Here is a 25,086-nt window from a genome sequence, read left to right on the forward strand (position 1 = left end):
AATAATAAAAGTATACTAAGGTAATTAAAAAGAGGGCAATATGAATATAAATGATATTTCAATGATATTTCAATATCTCAGATTAAAAGTTAGAATAGAAGGCTGTTGAACTACTTAAAAGGGGCAATGTGAATTGAATGTGGCACAATGAGTGTCCTACAAATATCAATAATGTTAATAAAATGTCATATATATATTAAAAGGCAGAGTTACAGTTGAACATTTCCAGTATAAAAAGTACAGTTGTGCCAGTCTGAGAGGGAGCAGTGACCAGGGGGAACACAAACAAGACAAATGACAAATAAAAAACTTCTGGTGACTTTGTGAGAGTGAAGGTGAATTATTTTTAAACAGGTGATTAGGTGACTTTTTCCTGAAGTGAATATGATAACACCCGAGGGTTAACACACCTTACCACTGGCAAGGCGAGTTAGTGAAAAGATGTGGCCCAGCATTCCTCCTCCCCTGCCAGGGGTGGACTGACCATCTGGGCCGGTATCTAGTGGGGGCAGGTGAACAGGTTTTTTTTTTCCCCACATAATTGGCCGGACCTGTTGTCCAGTTGTTGACTGGCCATTCGGCACAGCCCATTGACACATCCCATTGTTTAACTGTCAGTCAGGGCCTGTCAATCACCCAGTTGCTGGATGGGCTGGGCTGACAGAGTCACAGCGAGTGAGCCAGGTTAGGTGAGGAGACGTCATAGAAAAACAACCACCGAAAAAACGCCCGGTTGACGCTGAAAAGCAACGAATGACAAAAATGAAAGCACTGGAAGCAGAGGCCTCTAAATGCACCAAAACAACTGTGTTATTTGGTCCAGTAGCAGCAGCAGGTGCTGCAGCGCCAGCAGCAGCAGCAGCATCCAATAGCGGAGGACAGACCCCACAGACCAGACCTGATCCTGGCGCTGCCCTCCCGCCTTCAGGCTACTTATCACCTGTCATCACCAGCAGGAGCAAGAGTACCCGGTGACACAACAGGTGAAGGAGAGTGAGCCTGTGGAGGCGGGGGTCAGTAATAATAACCAACATGACAGATCTGTAACAACAACCAATTGAGTGTATTGCAGTTAGCAGCACTACTAGTGAGGTTAGCTGAGAGAGAGCTACATTTTAAAGGTCAAAAACAAAGACACTGTTTTTGCACGCAGACACATTACACACGTGTAACTTTACATAGGCCTGCTATGCCATAATTTCTAATTTTTTACAAAGCTTATACATTTTCAGTTTTTGTTGACATGACTGTGATCATTCTGTGTAATGTGTATTATTGAAGTCATCGTGGATGGTGGTGCTATACAGCAGACAGCCCAGCAGAGCATATACATACAGACAGTATCTTCAAATGCCTTTATGAAGATTTATATTATGTGCGTGATCATATGAGACTCAATTATTTATCAGAGTCCCTGCCTATTTCTTTTCCATCCTCTCTTCTGTCTCACCGGGTTGTTTTGAGCTGTTAAGTTCCTTTGTCAGCTTCCCTTTTGGGCAAATGAGCCTGTTTGAGTTGGTGAGTATAAAAACCTATTGCACAATAGGGGTCATTACAGCACCAAAAGCAGAGCATATATATGCAGATATTGTATTTGCTCTACTGGATTGCAATTTTTTTCCAACTTGTCAATAAGTTTGTATAGGTCTCTGAAGATGTCTTTGAATTTTTGTTCATAAAATCCGGCCTTTCTGTCACTTTTTGTCCTTGCGTTCAAAAATCAGTGCTTGATTCAGTCAGTCAATAATGTTGTGGGCTGGTCTGGGCCAAAAATGCCAGGGCTGATTTTTTGCCCCAGTCCACGCCTGTCCTCTTCTGCCGCTCCCCTGCAGGTAAACGCCTGCGTATCAGCGCAGATATAGAGCTGGTAGCTCGGACAGCACGCGACTGGATCAGTGACAGTTCATCTCTCCTGCATCAAAGGTCTTGCGGGGTTTCAGGTGGACGTTCGCTTTTGCTGCGATGTCTGCTGTACTCGCTATACTTGCTGTCTGCTGTCTGCAAACCTCTGCAAACGTCTCTCTTTTTACTCCTTTTCCACGACCAGACATCCTGATATTTCAGACCGTAGATAGTCAGTGTTCCAAAAAGGACACTGACAGCGTTTGTTCTTTATTTGGTCGCTGTCCGAGGTTCTGAACCTGAGCTGCTGCTGAGCTCTGTGGAGTCTCCACCAGATGGCAGCACTGCACTGACCCTGTCTCTGTGTGACTCTCTGGAGGAAAAAAAGAAATATGACAAACTGCCTTATTTTATTTTTTTTAAACATAAATCTTTATTGAGTTTTAACAACTAAATACATAAACATAAAAACATTCAAGACGCAAACAAATTGCTGAAGGCCATGAAAGCGTACAAGGATATAAAATGCTTACTAGTACAAAAAATAAAGTTATGTTCTTCACTTTAAATGTCCAGTTTGTTCCCAGGAAGACACATTTTTATGTAGAGTTCTCCTCCTCTGGACATCAGCCAGCATGTGTCACTGTGTTTCTGTCAGTCAGTCCCATTTAAAATCAGGGCACGTCTTTTTCCAAAGTTTTAATCACACAGTGTATGAGGCTACACAATACACTGCTGTGGACAGAGTCAGCAGCAACATGTATTTAGCAACCTAAAACTTTCTTACTGTCATCGACAGTACGGAGTACAGCTAAATGGCTTGACTACGCCCTTTAAACTGAAGCACCCTCCACAGACAGTTTCTCCGACATGCACGAAAAGCTGTACGCAAATGTATCACACAGAGACACACAAAAACATCTCTTGGACCCATAGCCTAAACTCAACAAGAAGCCGGCCATTTTGAATTTCGTGTTCAATTTTGGCGTTTTCCACGTGTCATAATTGAACAGCTCCTCCTACAGAAATGTACGGATTGACTTCAAAACTGGTGTGTACCATCCAGACAAGTGTATGATCAAAAGTGATGAAAAGATTTGGTCAGCGTTGAACGGTGTGGCTGTGGCACTAAGTTTTGATGTCTTGCCATGAAACACAAAATTGCTAACCCTAACCCTAACCTTGCTGTAAATGGTCCAGTCTGTATCAAACTTCACGTGTGCTAAAAGTACTGCTCTAAACACATCTACATGGCAATCAGAAGTCTGAGTCGTAGCACCGCCTAGTGGGAGCAGGAAGTGACATCCAATTCCTTAAGGCCATGTCTGGTGACCATGAAAATTGAGAGCCTCTTCACCTGGGACAAATTCAGCCTAATTCAGAGCCTCTTTGTCTGGAATAAATCAGGCAACAAAGCCGCTGCTGGAACCCAGAGTGACACGTGCAAGGGCCCGTTCGATGCTGCTTGCAGCTTTAATTTTTTATTTTTTATTTTTTTTACTTCAATGCACCTTACAGATGTAGTAAGCACAATTTCATTGTCTAGGTGTCTGTACAATGACAATAAAGACTATCTTATTTTATCTTAATATCTTTGATTTGCATTGTCAATTTTTGACTTTCCAGCCTAGAATAATTGAAGAATGTTCAAAGTCTTTGATTCTAACTCTTAATTATCAGCTATAAATTACATCACAAATCAGAAAACAAAATATTGCTAGAAAGAAGAGAGAAAAAAAAATAATATCACATCACTGAAAAAACATGCAGTAACATGAGTGAAGCCATGTAAAGCCAATTGACATTCATACAGAAATGTCATTGTGGTGCCCACATTAAGAGAAGTAACACAAACAAAAAGAAAACAAAACAAGACAACAGAATTTGGACAAGACAAAATGCAATGAAAAAATTGCTGCCACGTGTCAGACCTCACATCTTCACATTAAAGGAGAAGTGTGTGATTTCCAGTGGCATCTAGCGTTCAAACCTGAGATTGCAACTAAGAGGATTTACCCCGACACCGCCCCTCTCTCACCAAGAGTACGGTGGCCGTCAGCGGACAAAATGGCGAGCGAAAGCTATCTGACAACAAACTACAATTATGTGTGTAGGATGAATTACCTGTCCAGCAGAAAACAGGCAACCTCAGTGTCACTGTGAAAACACTTGTCCTCCATCAGCGATTTCCATCGTGTAAACGCTATGCCAATGTTGATTTGTGTTTTTGCCGTTTCCTGTCATGCTTGCGTTTACTTTCTTTGCGTCTCTGCTTCTTGGATGACGGGGATTCACTGTCCGCTGCTTTTTGTTCTGGTACAGTGTATGTATGATCCTCCATTTGTCAAAACTGTGCCAGTCAAGGTTCACAAGGCTAAATGGTCTACCAGCAATCACCCGCGTCTATCCTCCCCGTCTACTTCCGTGTTTACGCTGCGGCGTCTACATAAGGTCGCCATTGGCTTCCCAAGACTCACTGTTAGTGCAGTTTGTCCGCTCTGAGCTGCCGTAGACGGCGCAGGATGATGATCTCCGTAAATCGACCTGACAGTATGTAACTATAAATGGCTATTTCTAAAGTAACGGGAACATATAGATTATGAGTTTACGTTGATTGATAATAATAACATATTTATATATAATATATCTCATTTATGTACATAAATTTCTGTAATTATTACACACTGGTCCTTTAATCAGTTCATATGTTCAGTTTTTCAGCCTTGTGGCTGTGGTGCTTCCTGTAAAATTCTGGAATAAATCATTAAATTGTAAACAAGACAGTAAGAAACTGGACTTAATACCTTTGTCCACTGCTCTTCATCCAATGACATTTTTAAGGACAAAGAAGATTCTGAAAATATCAGAACATTATTTCAACATAAATGTTTTGTTTTACAGCAGAAACAACAGTAACATAAGTGTGGGTGACCTATCAATGTTTGATTTTATGAATTAGCCACCTTAACAGTTTCAGTTTCAGTGTTCTGGTTATGGCAGTGTGAAGGATATTAATTCTATTTAAAAATATTTAAATCCTAATGACTACCATCATTTATTGAACATATAATTAATGTGATTGTTAATTTAACTTGAAGCACTTTAGTGACTGACAAAGTAAATAACAGCATTTTCCACCGTTTTATAGAATAATCCACATATGAAAAATGTCCCTGTGAGCGCCACCAGCTGGATTATCCAGTCAGTACAGAGTGCAAAGGAGGCAAAAAAAAGACCATTTATCAAAAAGGAGTGGAAATTGTTTCTTATAATGATGGTCAGAAGATAAACTGATAAATATTGACTCAGTGACAAACATCTTTCGAATTAAACGTACCATTTTAAATGTTATGATTTTCTTAAAATTATCGGAGTTACATAACATTAGAGAAGAGCGTCTTCAGAGAAAGTAGGGTAGACGGGTGAGGTTTTTAAGAAACAAATGCATAAAAAAGCATTGGTTTTTCAGACAGCACGTGATACACTTAAAATAAATTTCTGCCATGATTGAATTTAGATTAAAATGAAATCTTTTAATAACAAAACTCAATGACCGATTTATCACTCAATTTGTTTATATTCCTTTTCATGTCAAGCAAATACAAAAAAAAAGAAACAGAAGTTACTCGTTTTTGTTAAATGTGCAAGAGACACAAGAATTGCAATAAAAAAACAACATAAAAATCACTAAATCGCAGAGCAACAGAGGAAGAGTGTCTTCAGAAAGTGAGGTGGCTCTTAAAAGAGCCGTTGTGTTTGTGGAGCAGCAGCAGATAGTTTAAGCTCTCTCTCCGCGGATGCGACGGGCCAGCTGGATGTCTTTGGGCATGATGGTGACTCTCTTGGCGTGGATGGCGCACAGGTTGGTGTCCTCAAAGAGTCCGACCAGGTAAGCCTCGCTGGCCTCCTGCAGAGCCATGACAGCGGAGCTCTGGAAGCGCAGGTCGGTCTTGAAATCCTGAGCGATCTCTCTGACCAGGCGCTGGAAGGGCAGCTTGCGGATGAGCAGCTCGGTGGATTTCTGGTAACGACGGATCTCTCTCAGAGCCACGGTACCGGGCCTGTAACGGTGAGGCTTCTTGACGCCGCCGGTGGCCGGGGCGCTCTTACGGGCAGCCTTGGTGGCCAGCTGCTTCCTGGGAGCTTTGCCTCCGGTGGATTTACGAGCAGTCTGCTTGGTTCTTGCCATCCTTTCTTCTCTCTCTCAACAAGAGAGGAGAAACACGCTGCTCTTAAACTGTCTGACCGGCTGTGATCAGTGACGCTGCGCCAGACCTCCGCCTCCTGATTGGTGAGGGGCTCCTCTTGGAGCTCAGCACCGAGAGGAGGGGCGACCCACCGCCCGAATCTCTGCTGCTGATTGGGGAGAAATCTGATCCGATCGAGTCCAGAGCGGCTGACCCCTGCTGGAGCCTCTTCTCTGGTTGGTCTAACGAAGCTCCGACCGTCCAGCGCGCGCTCCGCAGAGATATAACGGAGGGTTGTGTTGGTGTGGACTACAGTTTCTTTGAGTCGTATCTCTAGAAGCATCATAAAATGTCTGGACGTGGAAAGACCGGTGGTAAAGCCAGAGCTAAGGCAAAGACCCGCTCCTCTCGTGCTGGGCTCCAGTTCCCAGTCGGTCGTGTTCACAGGCTGCTGAGGAAGGGCAACTATGCGGAGCGTGTTGGTGCCGGCGCCCCCGTCTATCTGGCGGCTGTGCTGGAGTACCTGACCGCTGAGATCCTGGAGTTGGCTGGAAACGCTGCCCGCGACAACAAGAAGACCCGTATCATCCCCCGTCACCTGCAGCTGGCTGTCCGCAACGACGAGGAGCTCAACAAACTCCTGGGTGGAGTCACCATCGCTCAGGGCGGCGTGCTGCCCAACATCCAGGCTGTTCTGCTGCCCAAGAAGACCGAGAAGCCCGCCAAGAAGTAAAGCTGCTGGATCATCAACCAGACCCCAAAAAGGCTCTTTTCAGAGCCACACACTCATCATAAAGTGCTGGTTCTTCTTTGACAACCGAAAAAGGGAGAATATCTGTTACCTGTGTTTGGATCACGCGCTCAGAAGAGTCAATTAGAAATATCACTTTGCTCTTGTTAGAATCTGTGCTGTTGTATTCACATTGGAAGCTCTACATATAACAGACAATTATCGTTATTATCAATGAGCTCATACAGTTTTGTAGTTTTCATAGTCAGCAGCAGCTGAGTTTTGTTACAGCTTTAAATCTCGTCCATCATATTGATCACGTTTATCTTCAACCTAGAGCTGCTGTCCTATGTATCTTTATCCGATAATGTATTTAAAGGCATGTTGTATTACTGTTTGTAGTCTTTCAAATTCAAAAAATTTAAATTTTATTTTCACGAATTCATTTTTACAATCACTACTGAAAACCAAATTATCCAGTAATCATCCAAACATACAGTTAATGTATATAAGCAGGTAAAATAAATTGGTAATATCCATGAATTATTATCTTGAAATGAGTATTTTTAAGTACATGTAAAATACTTCCTGTCCCACATTTTCATTCTTCAGTGTGACTATAAACTATTTAAAAATACTGACACAAAAATTCAGACTCTTCTTTACATGTGGTCGCCAAAAATTGAACAAGTGGCTAACCAGTGAATTCCAGTAGGACAGTGTCATTTTACCAAATAACAAATTAAACCTCACAACAGTCAGTTTGTAGCCTGAACTTGTGTTTTCCTGCACAAAAAATGTACAAAATAACAAATCTGATGAATACACTAAAAAAATCAAATGCAGAAACACTGACAGGTGGGTGTTTCCTATTTTAAATCTGTTTATCTTCTCTCTTTTCAGTAAATTTGATGCTAAATGTAATTATTATATTCATTTGTCATATCATAAATATTTTCTTTGTTATGTTTAAACAAAAGTTCAAATTGGATATTTACATGTTTTAATTTAGGCTCTATGTATTTTCATGGCGATATTTTTCTTTCTTTCTTTGTATTTTCTATCAATAAGTTTTACTTCTAAATACTTAGTTGTCTAATATTTAGACAGTTGAACACTCTCTATTTGAACCATTTATAACGGCTGTGTTTGTTAAATGTTCTGATGACAGGTGCACTTCCAAAAATGTTTTGCTGCTGGGCTGAAGCTCTGCTTTGACAAATTAATGAATGAGTGTCTTTAATTAGCAACTTCAGCAGAAAATCCTGTAGGTCAGGTCATCTGTCTGTACTTGTTTTAAATGTACTATAGTGTGTCATGGTAAATCACATTCTACTTTGTATTGTGAGCATGAAAAGTGCTTAAAAACATATTTTCATCAAACAGGCCTACATCTAAAAGTCATTAATCAGTAAACTAAAAATTTATATTTTATATTTTCTAACTACTATGTCTGCTTTTACCATTAATAATCTGTAACATGCTCATTACAGGTAAATTGTAGATTATCAGTATAAATGCACAACCACAGTCAGTATCAATTCATCTGTACAGTATTTGGATTTTTATTGTAAAATGTAATAGAGTAGAAATAAAGTAAAATTAAGAGGAACACTTTTCACTTTCAGCTGTTAAAAATGCAGGAATGAGGTACCGCCCAGTGAAACTTTATATATTTTATTTCTCTATCCTGTGTAGAAACACTTCCTGATAGTGTCTGTGCTGAAATTATATGAATAAACACTTTTTGCCATTTTGTTGTCACATTCTGAGGAAATTGTCATTTCCATCACATTACCTTGATTGTGTTTTTTGTAGTGTGTATGAACATACTTTGTGTTTTGAAACTATTTAATGACCAATGTGTATAAATAATTTGTTATCAGGGTTTAAGGGATAGTGACTTTACATTGTTAAGATGAAAATAAAAGATTTTAACTGCTTATCCTAATCCATTATTATTATTACTTTAGTGAATTAATTGTAATAATAATAATAGCGTCTTGTCCAGGGTGAACCCCGCCTCTCGCCCAATGTCAGCTGGGATAGGCTCCAGCATCCCGCGACCCTTACGGAATAAGCGGTTACAGAAAATGAATGAATGCATGAATGAATAATAATAGCGGCACGATTTTAAAAACAACAAAAAATAGAGCTATTGTGTCATTTTAAACGTCTACCTGCACTCTGTATTTGATAACTTAATTCAATAAAGATTTATATATGTGTGTGTGTGTGTGTGTGTGTGTGTGTGTGTGTGTGTGTGTGTGTGTGTGTGTGTGTGTGTGTGTGTGTGTGTGTGTGTGTATAAAAAGACAATGAAGCCAGTAGCTGTTTATCAGTCATTTTGTCATATTTCTTTTTGTCCTCCAGAAAGTCACACAGAGACAGGGTCAGTGCAGTGCTGCCATCTGGTGGAGACTCATTGAAATCACTCTGATTTCATTTTAATCCCCTGTTATGAGCAGGTGGATGGATAAATATGACTGATCAGTTTATTAATTTGTCCTTCAGTGTGTTTATCTTTTAAAGTTGTTCTAGTAAGTTAGAAGTGTCAGTCAGGATGTCGGTTGCTGCTCCACAGAGCTCAGCAGCAGCTCAGGTTCAGCACCTGGACAGAGACAGCAGCTATCTGCTCTGATGCTGTCAGTTCAGAACCTCGGACAGCGACCAAATAAAGAAAAACACACACAGTCAATGTTTTTCTCAACAAGACAACGAGAAACAACAACAACAACAACAGTCAGAAAGCAACATTACTGAGTGATCTACACAGTCACACCGTGACTGTTGAAACTGGACTTTAGTCCAGCAGGTGGCGCTGCCAAAGAGTTAATCATCAACCGCCATGAAGGACAAAGAAGAACAGACCAGCCTCTATTTTCTATCACGTCCTCAATGAAGATTTAAATGAACGGTGTTACGTCGTGTTTGGTAAATGTCATTGATCCAATTGCGTGCTGTTTGAGCTACCAGCTCTATATCTGCACTGATACGCAGACGTTTAGCTGCAGGGGAGCAGCAGCAGGGGAGGAGGACGGCTGGACCACATCTTCTCACTAACTTGCCTTGCCAGTGGTAAGGCGCGTTAATCCTCAGGTGCTGTCATTTTCACTTCGGGAAAAAGTCACCCAATCACCTGTTTAAAAATAATTCACTTTCACTCTCACCAACTCACCAGAATTTTTTATTATTATTAGTTGATTTATTCTACTCTGTTTTCCTCCTGGCTACTGCTCCTTCTCAGATGGGCACAACTGTACTTTTATATACTGGAAATGTTTAATTACAACTCCAACTCCGCCTTTTAAAGTATATATAAACACAACACTTAATTATTATTATTGATACTTATTGTGCCTCATTTTATCCACATTGCCCCTTTTAATTATTTCAACAGACTTCTATTCTAACTTTTAATCTGAGATATTGAAACTTCATTACTCTATATTCATATTGTTCTGCATTTAATTATCTTAGCATACTTTTATTATTACTTTGAGATATTGAAATATTTATCATAATGGCAACCAAGCAAGTCTCAAAAACACTGACACCTGATCAGAGGAAAACAGTGTGGTCAAAAGCCTTTGACTCCAGAACAAATCAAACCAAACACAAACAAGCTGTTGATTCATCCAAACAAACAAAGCCAAAGCCGCAACAAAGCATTAAACCCAAACCACCTCTCATTTCTGCTGACCTCCACCAAGATCCCAACCAGAGCCTGGATAATTTTATTGAAAATGCTCTACAAAATATCGAGCAAATGGAAAGATCAACAAGTGCCCCAGACCCACCTCTGGTCAGCCACAGCTTGGACCGCGACAATAAATCAGAGGAGATTTTGAAAACCATCTTTGGACAAATTCAAACCCTATTCAAAGACCTAAGTCTACACATCCAAAAGACACCACTTGCTCCATTTGTGCCAGAGCTGCAACAAACATTGACAAGAATGAATAATTTATTACTAAATGAAAATAATCCAGCTGCAGTTTGTAGACACAAAACATACGCACAAATTGCGACAGAAAATCACGATGACCAGGACTTTATACTGGTACAAAACCCAAAGAAACGACTCAGACCCAGTACAAGCCCCAAAACAAACACACCACCTGGAAGATCACAGGAACGGATCAACTCACCCCCACCAATAATCATAGACAACATCAACAGAACCGTTTTCAAAAATGAAAAGGACATTGCAAAGGAGATAATGAGATGCAAACCAACAATCAAAGTCCAAAAGCTGGTCAATTTGCAGAGAGGAGGGCTGCTGGTTTTCCCAAAAGATCCAAGCTCAATGAACCAGCTCCTGGCTCCATGGCCTGATGATGCATTCAAAAGCACCAACCTCAGCGTAAAACTGGCAAACCATCAAAGCAAGACAGAGTCAAACCAAACTACCAAACAAGTTGTTATCAAAGGACCATCCCCAAATATCACTATTGAACAAATCAAAGAGGAACTGAACCACCAAGGCATCCCAATTCAGAAAGCTCACCGCATCATAAGTAGGAAAACTGAACAACCAACAACCTTCATCAGAGTTCATCTCTCCAACTCTGAAGACTCTGTCAAACTCCTCAGCGAAGGATTCTTCATGGATCTTTTCCACTACCGTGTGGAAAAAGCTTTCACAACAACCAAGATAAAGCAATGTTTTAATTGTCAAGGTTTCTTTCATACAGCCCAGCAATGTAAAAATGAAACTAAATGTGTCAGATGTGGGGCAGGTCACTCACATAAATCATGTGAAAGACCAAAACACGAACCTAATTGTGCCAACTGCAGTGGCAATCACTCTGCTGCCTCCAAGCAATGTCCTACCTACCTGTCCATGATTCAGCTCAATGGTTTCTCCAAGGACCAGCCTCTCCCTCGTCTTCATCCCAGCCAAAAAACTCCTCAACCCCTGACACAATGCCCTGCTCTGCAAAATGACCTCAAGACTCTATGCCAGGATAAAAAACAATATGAAGCCATTTGGAAATGCCTTGAGAAGCATCTTCAGTAAACAGTTAACTCATTTATTCCTTTATTGTATATGCACCAACTTAATATTTTACATATAAACATAAGGGGAATCAGATCAAACAAAGAAGAGCTTCTCCACATCCTACAGGAAAATGATGTTCATGCAGCTTCAATAAATGAAACGTTTCTCTCCCCACTCATAGACTTCTCCATACCAGGCTATGACATTTTAAGAAAAGACAGACCTCAGGGGAAAGGTGGAGGAGTGGCCCTGCTCATTAAAAAAACAATTGCCTACGATGAGACCATTATCTCACTAAGCCCAGATCAAGTCCAAAGCAATGAATATATAACTGCAAGAATCAAACCCTGCCCTGACTCTAGTATACTCCTGACGTCAATTTACTGTCCTCCTGGTGTAATTCCTTCCATTTCTCTTTTCCAAAAGATTCTTCTCCAGGAGAAGAAAGTAATTATCATGGGAGACTTAAATGCAAAACACTCAGCTTTTAATAATAATAGCACAAATCAATCAGGTACTGTACTAAACAATATAATTGAGCAGAGTGATCTAGTTGTACTGAACAACGATGAACCAACATATTATTCCACAACGCACAACTCGGTGGACATCTTAGATCTTTGCCTCTGCACCCCTGAATTAGCTGGAAGAGTAACAGTGTTTTCTGTCTGTGGTGACATCGGCAGTGACCATTTACCAATACTCACCTCACTCAGCCTTGAAGTCCAGGCTATTAAAAAACAGCCAAGATATGACTATAAATCAGCAAACTGGCAAGCATTCAAACTCTCTACCACCAACCAAAGTGTCCAACTTCCTCCATGCGACCCAGAACCTTCTGCCATGGACCAAAGATCCATCTTGCTCGGACAGATACTCCTCACTGCCAGAGAAAGCTCTGTGGGCCTCAGAGGAGATCCTAAAGGCCCAAACAACCTCCCCCCTTCTCTGATACGCCTTATTAAAGTAAAAAGAAGACTAAGGAGAGAATTTATGAAAACAAGGTCTCTGGAGATCAAACAAAAAGTCAACCAACTACAAACACAAATACGGAAAGCAATTAGGAGGGAACGAGAAAAGACATGGAACAGATTTTACACAGACTTAAACAATGACCCAAATCCCAAAACATTCTGGCAAAAGATCAATCAGCTTAATGGAAGAAAAAATAATTTGAGAAGCACAATTTTAACACACAATGGCCAATTGATTGATGAAGAAAAAGAAAAGGCAAAGGTTTTTAAGGAACACCTGCAAAATGTCCATTCATGTCCAGATGACCCCTTGTTTGACCCGAGGTGGAAGGAAATAGTAGAGCGTCAGATCTGTCTACCCACCCACTTACCACTCAAAGATTTAGAAACCAATCACCCTTTAATGAAGATGGTTACAACAACTGAACTCCAGGAGCACATTAAGAAGCTCAAAGTGAAAGCCCCTGGAGAAGACACAGTGGACAACCGGCTTATCAAGGAAGCATCAGCAGAGTTTCTCACCGTTCTTGCAGATTTGTACACACTTTGCCTCCATGTTGGATACTTCCCAAAACCCTGGAAATCAGCTCTGGTGTCTATGGTCCCCAAACCACACAAAGATCCCCACCTGCCTGTCAATTACAGACCCATTAGCCTCTTGAGTAACCTTGGCAAACTTTTTGAAAGGGTTCTGGCTGACAGGCTCCAGAGACATTTCGATGCCCTAGGAGTTTTGGGGGTCCACCAGGCAGGATTCAGAAAGGCAAGAAGTTCAACCGACAATATCCTAAGGCTGGCAGAAGACATCCAACGAGGTTTTAATAAAAAAGAAGCAACTATCGCAGTATTCTTTGATATTGAAAAGGCTTTTGATAAAATGTGGCATCAAGGACTCATATACAGGCTGCTAGACAGTAATTTACAACTCCCAAAACAAATGGTTGTACTTTTAAAAAGCTTTTTAACCCAGAGAGAGATTGTAGTGAAAGTAGGAGCATCAATCTCCAAGAGATTTACCCCAGAAGCTGGCGTACCACAGGGCTCAGCACTCAGTCCTCTGTTGTTTTTAATATACATAAGCGACATCTATTACCCACCCAGAGGAGAAGGACAAGTTTCCCAGTTTGCTGATGACCTCTGTTATTGGGCGTCATCAACAAACCCTTTACATGCTGCAAAAAAACTTCAGAGAAGCATCACTGAGATGGAATCCTGGGCAAATATGTGGAGGGTCAAACTAAACCCCTCAAAAACACAGTGTGTGCTCTTTTCTAAACATTCTCGTAAAAATAAGCAGGTAAATCTTAACCTATATGGACAAACTCTCCAGACCACCCCCACAGCAAAATTTCTAGGTGTAACATTTCAAGAAAATATGCAATGGACAGCACACATAGCTGAAATTGAAAAAGAGGCGCGAAGGAGACTCAACCACCTGAAAGTGCTCTGCAGAAAACAAGGAGGAGCCAATCCTGAAACAGCTGTGAGGGTGTATCAGTCATACATCAGACCACTGTTTGAATATGCAGTGCCTGCCTGGTGCAACGTAGGGACAACACAGCTCACAAAACTCCAGGTTGTCCAAAACATCGCCATAAAAATGTGCTACAGACTACCAAAATATACAAGCAATAAATACACCCACAAACTATCTGGCCTCATGACCCTGCAGGAAAGAATTGCCGTCCTGGGAAGAAAATATCTACAAAGAGCTGAAAACAATCCTTCATTACAACAGACCATACAGGAGGAAAAGACTGACCCACCAAGATACCTCTGTAGCACTCCCCTGTCTGTCTTACTGAAGTACTGACACAGAAGACTGACACCATTACATAGTATTTTAAGGGCTACAATTTTTAATTTTTAAGGTTCTTATCGTAAAAGTTTTTATTTAATTATTTATTCGTTTTATTCTTTTTATTATCAGACTCTCTTTTATTTTTAATTATGGGGCAATTGTGGTGTTCTTTTATTATTTGTACCACTTTTATTATAATCAAGAAAATGGGGATAAAAGGAAAGAAAAAGAAAAAAAAAAAAAGAAAATTGAAAATTAAAAAATTATGGTGATTGAGGTGAGGTGATGGTGAATTAATGGTGAATTAATGGTGAACTTGGTAACCTCTTCTTCCCATCCAATCCCCCAGCCCAGACCAACTCCAATTGGAAAACAGGGACTGGAGAGGACTGCTAGTCCTGAGCTGTCCCTACAGGAACCAGGCTTATCTGTTCTGTGTGTTTGGTACATTGACTGTCTACTGTCTGAGTTATCAGAATGTCTGGCAGAGGAAAAGGAGGTAAAGGACTGGGGAAAGGAGGCGCTAAGCGTCACCGTAAAGTTCTCCGTGATAACATCCAGGGAATCACCAAGCCCGCTATCCGCCGTCTGGCTCGTCGTGGTGGAGTGAAGCGCATCTCCGGTCTGATCTACGAGGAGACTCGCGGTGTGTTGAAGGTTTTCCTGGAGAACGTCATCCGTGATGCCGTCACCTACACCGAGCACGCCAAGAGAAAGACGGTGACCGCCATGGATGTGGTGTATGCTCTGAAGAGACAGGGACGCACTCTGTACGGCTTCGGAGGTTAAAGTCCTGGGTTCACCCTTTACTAAAAACACAAAGGTCCTTTTAAGGGCCACACACTCTCTCTGAAGAGCTGGATTTCTACCATTTCTGGATTTCATATATTATAACTAAAGTTCATTTAAGACCACTATTTCTGTTGAACCCTTGATGATGCTGATACAATAGCGTTACAAATATTATACTTGAGGAGGAAATGTAACATGATAAATTCAAGCTTTCATGGATATGAACTGTTATTGTACAGTTGAAAAAACAAAGCAATAAATCGTCGTCTTGTGCTGGAAGTTTAATTCCTAAATTTCATACCGTGCATGGTGTTTAAAGCATGCAGAAGAAGTTTGCAACATTGATAGTCTCAAATAAACACTTGTAATTGTAGAAATGTCCAAATGAATTTTGAAGTTCATGCCATGTTGCACACCCAAAATAAAACACATGATAAAAACAAATACATAATGAAATATGAAAGAAGCAGGATCGCAGCTCTTCATAGAAGTAGTAGGTGGTCCTGAAAAGGACCTTTGTGTTGTTGAACTGAGTGAAGCAGCTTTACTTGGAGCTGGTGTACTTGGTCACAGCCTTTGTTCCCTCAGACACGGCGTGCTTGGCCAGCTCACCGGGCAGCAGCAGGCGCACGGCGGTCTGGATCTCCCTGGAGGTGATGGTGGAGCGCTTGTTGTAGTGAGCCAGACGGGAGGCCTCACCGGCGATGCGCTCAAAGATGTCGCTCACAAACGAGTTCATGATGCCCATGGCCTTGGAGGAGATGCCGGTGTCGGGGTGGACCTGCTTCAGAACCTTGTACACGTAGATGGCGTAGCTCTCCTTCCTGGTCCTCTTCCTCTTCTTGCCGCTCTTGGTGGCTTTAGAGACGGCTTTCTTTGAGCCCTTCTTCGGTGCTTTCGCTGGTTCAGGCATGGTCGCTTCGGATGTGATCTCCTAAAACGAATAAAGTAGTAGTGGTCAGGACGCTCTATATGTACGTGTAGGAGGCAAAGTCTGGTGTGTTGTTGCTCACACAGGATTGGCTGAGTTGTGCTCGAGACTGCGCATGTGCCAGAATAGAGAGCCCCTCTAAACCCCCTCCAAAAAAGTAATGAAGCATCAATAATCATTGATACATGCGTTCGTATGTAATAGGGGAGACTGGGGTTGATAGTAACACTTTTTATTTGAGCATCAGTAAGTCAGTGGTTGTTCATGCTAGATCTCTCAGGCTTTGATGCTCAGATGTGTTTTTTACATATAAAACTGTGTATGTACTGAACACTGCACATGTGCCACAACAAAGACCCTCTTGCTTTGTTGTTCCAAAGATGTTTCAATTAAGTACAATACAGTGCAAACACAAAAACATTCAAGATGCAAACCACCAGCACAAGACCACATTTTGAAACTACTACACCTTTTTCTTGTTTTAAATATTACACAACTGGTAAATAAACGTAAAGAAAACAAAAAAAAACAAAAACAAAAAAACTAAATTAGGAATTAATAAAAACAATTATTTTGAATTGTCAGTAACATCTTGGCATTTGGCTCCTAAACGACTAGTTGTGTGAAACACCTCTGGTGTGTTAGACATTTATATACAAATGTGAAGGTAATACAAGTCTTAATGGTGAGCAATATTCATATTTTTGTATTATTTAATAAATCTGATAAATACTGACTCGGCTAAATTATTATTTTAGTATCTCAAAATAATTATTTAGTGATTCAAAACTATAAATCTTTGTCATAAAATAATGAATTAGTATTTCTAAATGATTGTTTTCAAAAATAATGATTTTGTGTCTTCAAATAGTGATTTAGTATCTCAAAATAATTCAGAATAATTGTACATGTTTTGGGGGAAAAAAAATAATTTAGTGTTTGAAAATGATTTTGTATCTCAAACTAATAATTGATTGTTTCAACATAATTAATGTTTTAAGACAATGACTTTGTATTTCTTAACAATTATTTTGTTCTTAAAATAGTAATTAGTGTCTCATAATAAGTATTTAGTCTGTCAGAATAATTATTTAGTCTTCCAAAATAATAAAACAAAAAGTCTCTAAAATTCTACATTGTTGAATTTTACTCCAGGCAGATTTTATTCTGTAAACCCAAAGTTCGGAGACTCTCAGGATTCTACTCTGGTGTCCATTAAGGTGCTTGAACTTACGGTCAAAACGGTCATGTACAGAGACATGGTCAGGTGGAATCCATTGCCATTAAATATTGTTCAAGAGGACACTAAAGTTCATTTTAAAATTTTGTTAAAACAATATTTACAGTTATTTAAGGAAACATAGATGAGGGAAATGGTGTAAGAAATAAAATGTAAACCCATGGTGAAAGCAGAGAATGTGAAATGTCTTTGTACCCCAGTTCTTGGATTTCAATGTGTTGAGGCACAGGAGGGATAAATATTATTTAAGGTAATTCTGATTATATGTTTATTATGAAGAATTATGAATGTATGTGCATATGAAAGGATCAAGTTTCTATGATTTCTGGATCAATAATGATGGATTTATAATTCTGTTTATGATTTAATGTATGTTGTACTAAATGACAATTTGTTTCTCTAAATTTAAGAGATGAACTTTTATGTTTGTTGTGTTTATGTGGTTGTGGTGTCTATAAGTGTCAATGTGTGTATGTGTGTAGACCCCAGGAAGAATAGGCTATGCTTATGCTAGTGCTAATGGGGATCCTAATAAAGACAAAGACAAGTTGATGAAATAAAACACGCAAAAAATTATATCACATTTAAATCGTTGTATTATTTTTATTTAAAAAAAACTGCAGTGACTTTACTGCAGGTTGTAATTTATTATGGACACAATCACAAATAGAAAACATGCGTGACTCTCGAATTTTCAAAACATCCACAAAAGTCATTTAAACTAATACTCATCATGTGTTTTTGCTGATGATATCGGAAACTACGGTCCTTAACTGTCAGTGCGTCATGACGGAGAGCGATCAGTGTTTACATGAGATGAAAGTACAGCAGATAATGCAGTCATTATTGATTACATGTTGAATAACACGCCACAAAATAAATCATACTAAGTCCGAGCTTGTAAAGCCTTATTATTGTTAACATTGTTATTCTTTTCAGTCTTGTCAGCAGTAGCTGTACTTTTTTCAGTTTTAATTCCCTCCATCATGTTGTTAACTCTTCTGTAAACCTTCAGTAAATAAATGACTAAATGATGTCCTGCAGGTGTTGACTGTAAACATAAATGTCAGCTGAGGTCTTGTATAAATTATTATGTGACCTTCCATCTTTTTTATTGTTTATTCATTCATAGGCGCGCGCACCGAAACTGGCGCGCAGTTGTACCCAGGGCAACCCCCACCTCATGTAAACACGTTCCCGCGCGCAGAACAGGCGCAAATATCGTAATATTTGACGTGAATTGCAACAATAAAAACAGGAATGTGCTCTTTAATGATGATGGGTGGCTCTTAAAAGAGCCTTTTGTGTGAAAGTTTCTTTAAAATCATAACAGCTCACTTCTTCTTGGGTGCTGCCTTCTTAACTTTGGGCTTGGCGGCCTTCTTCGCGGGGGCTTTCTTGGCTGCAGGGGCCTTCTTTGCCACTTTCTTGGGGCTCTTCGTGGCCTTCTTGGGGCTCTTGGCTGCTTTCTTGGCCGCTGCGGGTTTCTTGGGCTTCTTCGGAGACTTCTTAGCGGCTGCTGGCTTCTTTGCGGTCTTGGGCTTTTTAGCCGCTGCGGGTTTCTTGGCTGCGGCCTTCTTGACTTTAGCAGCGGGTTTCTTGGCTGCAGGCTTCTTGACTTTTTTAGGCTCAGCCGCCTTCTTGCTCATCTTGAAGGAGCCGGAGGCCCCGGTCCCCTTGGTCTGGACCAGAGTTCCCTTAGCTACCAGCTTCTTGATGGCGGTCTTGACGCGGACCTTGTTCTTGTCCACATCGTAGCCTCCGGCGGCCAGAGTCTTCTTGAGGGCGGCCGCGGACACGCCGCTCCGCTCCTTGGATGCGGCCACAGCTTTGATGATGAGTTCACTGACGCTGGGACCAGTCCTCTTCGGTTTGGGAGTCTTCTTCTTGGCTGCCTTCGCCGGAGCGGCAGCGGCTGGAGCTGGAGCTACTTCTGCCATTTTCTCTGAGTATTCTGATCCTAATCACGACAATACGAGAGTCTGACTGGACTTAATGAAGAGTCCAGAGCTGGAGGCTGCACTTAAACACACCATGAGAACCGTGGAGACTCAGCCCAGCCCGTGGCTCCTCTGTGCGGTGTGAATGTCGTGTCACTTGTGTTTTCTCTTCATCGATAAAAGAGTCCAGACTAAATGTGGGACAAGTTCTGAAGACTGACAGTGAAGGAGTCGATAGTGGACTTGTGTCTCTTCATATTGACGTCATGCAGAGCTCTGATGCTCTCTGCTTTTTCTTTGAGGAGCCTCTAAAACTCACACATTCACCGCCGCGTCCAGCGCTGCTCAGACACTTTTCTCACTCATTTCTCTCCTAAAATGTTTGAAAATGCATCCGAGCTCCATCAAAAGCCGTTTTCAGCTGCTCCACGTGTTTGTTCACAGACTCCAAGTAAAAACAAGCATCTGTTGATGATCACTGTGTTAGAAAGTCAAGTTATTCTGGTAGCAGCAAACACACAGATGATGGCTGAGGCTGCTGGTGGCAGACTTGTATCAGAGCTGCTCACTGTGGCTGTTTTCTTCTGCTGAGGACGACTTTTCATTTCAACCAACTGTCAATAGTTCTACTATTAATTAATCAATGTGTTTTAAATGTAATACCTTCACTGATTCATGCTGATTTTTTTTTAAAGAAAGAAAGAATTATGTCACACCAAACTGTTTTCTACTGATACTGAAAGTGAAGATTTTCTTCAGAAATCTCAGAATAACTCAGCAGATCATTGTTCACACAATATTATTTAGATTAAATTCATATTAATCATTAATTATTACGTTTTTTAAAGTGTTTTTTTATTTTATTCGTGATTTACACAAACCAAGAAATGGTTAAAAAAAAAAAACAAGATTGTAAAATATTTGTCTTTGAAATAAAGATTAAATACAATATTTGAAGGACATGATGCTATTCTACCAGGTTATTTCTTATTCACAATTTTAATCCTATCTTATGTTATTGTTTGATTTTATTTTCATATTTTTGCATTTTACACTGTATTTTTCTGTTTGTTTTTGTGTTTTCATTTTTTTCACAGTTCCAATGTGGATTTTGAATAAAGATGATTCAAATTATATTATTGTACTTCTTCACCTTTAATATTCGTCACAAAGTGTCTCTGATCTGTTGACTTTCTTCATCAGCAGGATGTTATTGCATCGCTCTGCTGCCTACTGGCTGACTTTGAATTTGAATTGAGTATTCCATACTTTGTATTAAATTTTCATACTGAATAAATATTTTTTACACCAAGCTGTAGTATTTAATTAAACCTGAAGCTTGCGTGGAAATATTACTGCAGGATAAACAACCTGATCAATATTATGGAGAAGATTTAAATCTGCAACAAACTCAGCTGCTGCTGACTGCATCAAAACCGACAAAAAGAAGCATAGAGGTTCAACACGTGTGAGCTCATTAATAATAAAAATAACAATTATAAACTTTATTTAAACAGCGCCTTTCAAAACAAAGTCATAAAGCGCTCTACATGGTAGAACCGGGATTGAAACATTTCAAATATTGAATGTGTAGTCATGTTATCAGTGATGACTGTGTTATCTACTGTACTTTCGCTCCGCGTCATGACGCACTGACATGTCGGGACTCTGTTCTGTAGTTTCTCTCAGAGAAACAAGCTGTTGTCTGTTCATGTAGAGTTTCTAATATGAAAACAGCAGCTCAGATATTCTACAAAGAGCAAAGTGATATTTTGAATTGACTTCTCTGGGCGTGTGCACGTCGAAATACAGGACACACTTTAGGACTCTGTAGCCTCATACTGTCTCTAAGTTTTTCATTCATCGTGTTGTTGGGTGACCACACGTCCTGAAAAAAATATCTGGACAGTCATGTTTATCACTAAATTACCCGTTTTAATAGTTACAACATCCGTGAAAACAGTCTGATCAAATAGCCTGAATAATCGGGCAGTTAGCTGACACACAGACATTTTTCATATTTCTACTTTTCTTCATGTGTGAAAGAGAAACTAAAAAAAAAATCCTAATACTAGCTTACTACAATGTTATAGTGCATAAATATATTAAAATAATTATACAAATGTTTGCTGTGTTAGGATGTAAATTGTTTATCATAATATATGTTGCATTGTTAATGGGACTGACACCAAAACCCACCAAAGGTTTCTGAGCTCGCGTTTTGAATTACACCCATTGTTCTATGCGGAAGAACGCACACAAACGAGGACCAGAGCTTTTTTTTTCTGCGGCCGCAGTGTAACGAGGGTGACATGGAATAAAAAAAAAGGGCATGCACGTGAGGAGCGAGTGTTGATGGAGCTGCAGCTCCAGTTACAGTTAATACTGTACACTTCTGTGGTGCGAGATTTTCTGCTCCTAGTCCTATTTGTGTACTTTCAGTACTACAGAGGCAGCAGAGGTGGGCAGTCAAGCTGTATGAATATCACGCGCTATTCAGTCATTATAATGACTGGCCTGTAAAAAAAAAAAAAAAAGTGAGGATTTTCCCTCTAAAATCACCAACTTCATGAGTTGTAGAAGCAGAACAGTCAGGATCGTCGCTCGGTGTTGTCCATGGTGCTGATCCTGCGCTCGGAGCAGAGAAGCTGCATCTCTGTCTCCCCCGCGCGGTGTGGAGATCTGACGTTTTGTTTTCTAAACGTCTTCCTCATTATTGATTAGCAGCAAAACAATAAGGCTTCATCAAACACACTGACCCTCTGTCTCTCTCGTTCTTTCCCTCTCATGTTCTCCCAGTGAATTTTAACAGAGCAGTGGTCCACATGTGGAGGACTATACTGTCCCCTGTTATCCAGGGGATTTGGCTGCAATGTGGAAAAAGAACGGATTCCGCAGTTTCAGGGTTTAACCCTTTTTGTCGCGCTCTGAGCTCAGATAAACTGACTTGAGAGCGCAGTGAATGAGTGGCTGAGTATTTTGTGACTTGTCAACCCCCTCTCGTGACTTTACTTCTCAAAAGAAACTAGTGACCTAGTTCTTTTTTTTTTCTGAAGGAGCAGTGTTGAAGTGTGAATTCCCGAAACATCTGACATAAAGTCCAGAGGTGGGGCCGTGTACGTGATGTTTGCTTAAACAGCGTTGCTGGTTGTCAAAACTCACAGAGGCTTTGAAATCATTCATTTCTTTAGGGAAATTTTTTCCGACATCGCTGGTCTTCGTTTTTTTCCTCTCCTGGTAGCACGACGTCATCATGTGACCTGACCGAGACAGATTTGCCACTGATCTCTGCAGCTTGGTCAGCCTGTCCTTCTTCAACATGTAGCCTTCTTAGCCATCTTAGCGATTTGTTCACTTTCATCCACCTGATAGATGCGCATGAACACATCACTGTCAGTCATGACGGCCTGTGTCAGAGTCACGGTTTGAACACACTGAGCTGAATGCTGACGCTGCTGCAGCCTTAATGAGCGGAGTCACCTCCACCTTCTGTGTGACGCACATTTCTTTAAAAAAAAAAAAAAAAAAAAAGTCTTCATTGGGTTTTTAACAAATAGATACAATATCAAAACCACAGATCAAGAATTAATCAATAATAATAATAATAATAATAATAATAATAATAATAACAGTGTCACTATCGATGACAGTTTGATGAGTTGACATGGTGCATCTGGTTTTCCACAGTTTGAGCAATTACGAGTTGAAACAGTTCTTTGTTTTTCGGGCAGGTCTTCAAGTATAATTTCATAAATCACAGAAGTCTAATCAATGTTACACGAGAGACCCAGACCCTCTAAAATACTCCACATTATTCTCCTATTATTAAATCACATTAACTGAAGCCAACACAAAACCAGTTTTATGCTTATGACTGTCTGTGTGATGGTATAATCTGATACCCCCCCCCCCCCTTTTTTTAAATTAATTTATTTTTAGTTTTTAAATTATTATTATTATTATTATTGTTCATTTATTTATTTTTTTCTTTTCTTTTTCCTGTCTTCTTTTTGTTTTTCCCTCCATTTTTTGTATGTGTTTATGTGTTACCCTGGCTCAACTTAAAAAAATTAAGGTAACAATTTGCATGGATCTTTTTAAGTAATACCAACTCAGCTATGATTTGAGTAAATCCCACAAAACTTTTATAGTTAGACCAACTCAATCAGTTTAGTACAGCTAACTTAATTTGTTTTGTCCTCTACAAGCTTAATTAAGTTGGACCAACTGATGCTATTAAGTGGTCAAATTACTTCTTTTCAGTTATTCTAACTTATTTATTTTACTTTCAGTCTACTCAGAAAAGTCCATGCAAATTGTTACCTTAATTTATTTGAGTATTAGTAACTTATTTCAGTCAGAATAAATTACACATAATGCCGGTTGGCCTAGAGGAGATTCTGGCAAACCGTCCGGCGCCTCAGGAGGGGGAAGCAGTACCCTGCCAACACTGTTTACAGTGGTGGTGGGGAAGTCTGGGTGTCCCTGCTCAGACTGCTGCCCCCGCGACCCGGCCCCCGGATAAGCAGAAGATAATGGAATGGAATGATCAAATTATGTCCAACAATTTTCATACCATCATCTGTGCCCAAAATAAAGATATAAAATACTTTTTTAATACAGCAGTTTATTTTTTAGAGACATTACCTCTGAAAAAGCTTTCAGACAGCTCAAGAAATATTTTTTGAAGCACCTGAAAGTCTTTTGCAGTTCTTTTGAGTAGGTGAGATTGTGTGCATCAGCCCTATTAACGAGGATTACAGAGGCTGTAGCTACGTCCAGGTCTTCTTAGACTTCTATTTCCTTAATCATGATTCTTGTGCTGGCTGGACTGGACATCAGGCACCTCTTCATCACGTCATTAATGATGCCACCATCCTGGAATAAGAAGGTCAGACTCAATGTAAACACTCATCAAATTTAAAAACAAAAGGAAAACAAACTATATTTGTGTCTCAACTGAAGTGATTTACCTACCAACTAAAGAGATCCTCCTCCTCTTCTCTGAGATACACCACTAAGCCACAAATAGCAACCTCTCCTTCCTTCCACAGAATCATCCTGTGAATAATAAGAAAAGAGACATGTTAAACTGCTGATTTTATTGATTACCAATTTAACAAAATGTGCCAGCTGCCTACCTATCCACATTATAGAGCAGACTGTTAAATGGAGAAACAAGTTTCACTTAAATTTTATAATGCCAAATCAAAGATTACCTCTAGAATGTTACAAGATGCAAAATTAGAACAATGGGACATACCTAATAGGAATATTAGCATATGTAGCCCACCCACTCAATTCCAGTTTGGTTTAAGTATACAGTATAGACCTTTACATTAGGTACACACTTTTGCATGGAAGGTGAATTGGTGAGTACTACAAAAATATTAAATTGGGATGTGGATACAGTTATAAATCTAAGTATAATACTCCTACTAGGGTGCAGAGAGGCCCAGTTAGCTTATTACTTTGCTCTACTATTCAATGTATTAACTCCCATGCATACTATTTTATCACCCTATAGCCCTTACCTTCAACCATGAATCACATTTACACCACATTAGTTACACCATTATCAAATATGAATCAATGTCAAAGCACGAATTCAATCCAAAATTAGAAAAATATTTTTTAACATAAT

General features: G+C 39.9%; 4 protein-coding genes and 1 pseudogene across 4 annotated transcripts; 2 read left to right on the forward strand and 3 right to left on the reverse strand.

Moving 5' to 3' along the window:
• Positions 1–5,573: 5,573 nt before the first annotated feature.
• Positions 5,574–6,045, reverse strand: LOC146330851 (histone H3). Its single transcript, XM_084710393.1, has one exon. The coding sequence runs from the start codon at positions 6,029–6,031 to the stop codon at positions 5,621–5,623; it is 411 nt and encodes a 136-aa protein (XP_084566519.1). The 5' UTR covers positions 6,032–6,045; the 3' UTR covers positions 5,574–5,620.
• A 287-nt stretch (positions 6,046–6,332) lies between these two features.
• Positions 6,333–6,823, forward strand: LOC146330852 (histone H2A-like). Its single transcript, XM_084710455.1, has one exon. The coding sequence runs from the start codon at positions 6,379–6,381 to the stop codon at positions 6,760–6,762; it is 384 nt and encodes a 127-aa protein (XP_084566581.1). The 5' UTR covers positions 6,333–6,378; the 3' UTR covers positions 6,763–6,823.
• Positions 6,824–14,990: 8,167 nt separating this feature from the next.
• Positions 14,991–15,379, forward strand: LOC146330853 (histone H4). Its single transcript, XM_084710585.1, has one exon. It carries the CDS (start codon positions 15,017–15,019, stop codon positions 15,326–15,328), a length of 312 nt encoding a protein of 103 aa, XP_084566711.1. The 5' UTR covers positions 14,991–15,016; the 3' UTR covers positions 15,329–15,379.
• Positions 15,380–15,828: 449 nt separating this feature from the next.
• LOC146330854 (histone H2B 3-like) lies at positions 15,829–18,859 on the reverse strand. The gene is made up of 2 exons (XM_084710473.1): positions 18,841–18,859; positions 15,829–16,265 (listed from the first exon to the last, which is right to left on the reverse strand). The coding sequence occupies exon 2, from the start codon at positions 16,242–16,244 to the stop codon at positions 15,876–15,878; it is 369 nt and encodes a 122-aa protein (XP_084566599.1). The 5' UTR covers positions 16,245–16,265; positions 18,841–18,859; the 3' UTR covers positions 15,829–15,875.
• Positions 18,837–19,479, reverse strand: LOC146330855 (histone H1 pseudogene; annotated as a pseudogene).
• Positions 19,480–25,086: the final 5,607 nt, after the last annotated feature.

Source organism: Lutjanus erythropterus, chromosome 3 (assembly GCF_056507025.1).
Source record: "Lutjanus erythropterus isolate fLutEry1 chromosome 3, fLutEry1.hap2, whole genome shotgun sequence".
Lineage (NCBI taxonomy): Eukaryota > Metazoa > Chordata > Actinopteri > Lutjaniformes > Lutjanidae > Lutjanus > Lutjanus erythropterus.

What these genes read in the sequence shown, in the direction of transcription:
- LOC146330851 (XM_084710393.1), bottom strand. Translation starts at nt 6,031, where the DNA reads ATGGCAAGAACCAAGCAGACTGCTCGTAAATCCACCGGAGGCAAAGCT.
- LOC146330852 (XM_084710455.1), top strand. Translation starts at nt 6,379, where the DNA reads ATGTCTGGACGTGGAAAGACCGGTGGTAAAGCCAGAGCTAAGGCAAAG.
- LOC146330853 (XM_084710585.1), top strand. Translation starts at nt 15,017, where the DNA reads ATGTCTGGCAGAGGAAAAGGAGGTAAAGGACTGGGGAAAGGAGGCGCT.
- LOC146330854 (XM_084710473.1), bottom strand. Translation starts at nt 16,244, where the DNA reads ATGCCTGAACCAGCGAAAGCACCGAAGAAGGGCTCAAAGAAAGCCGTC.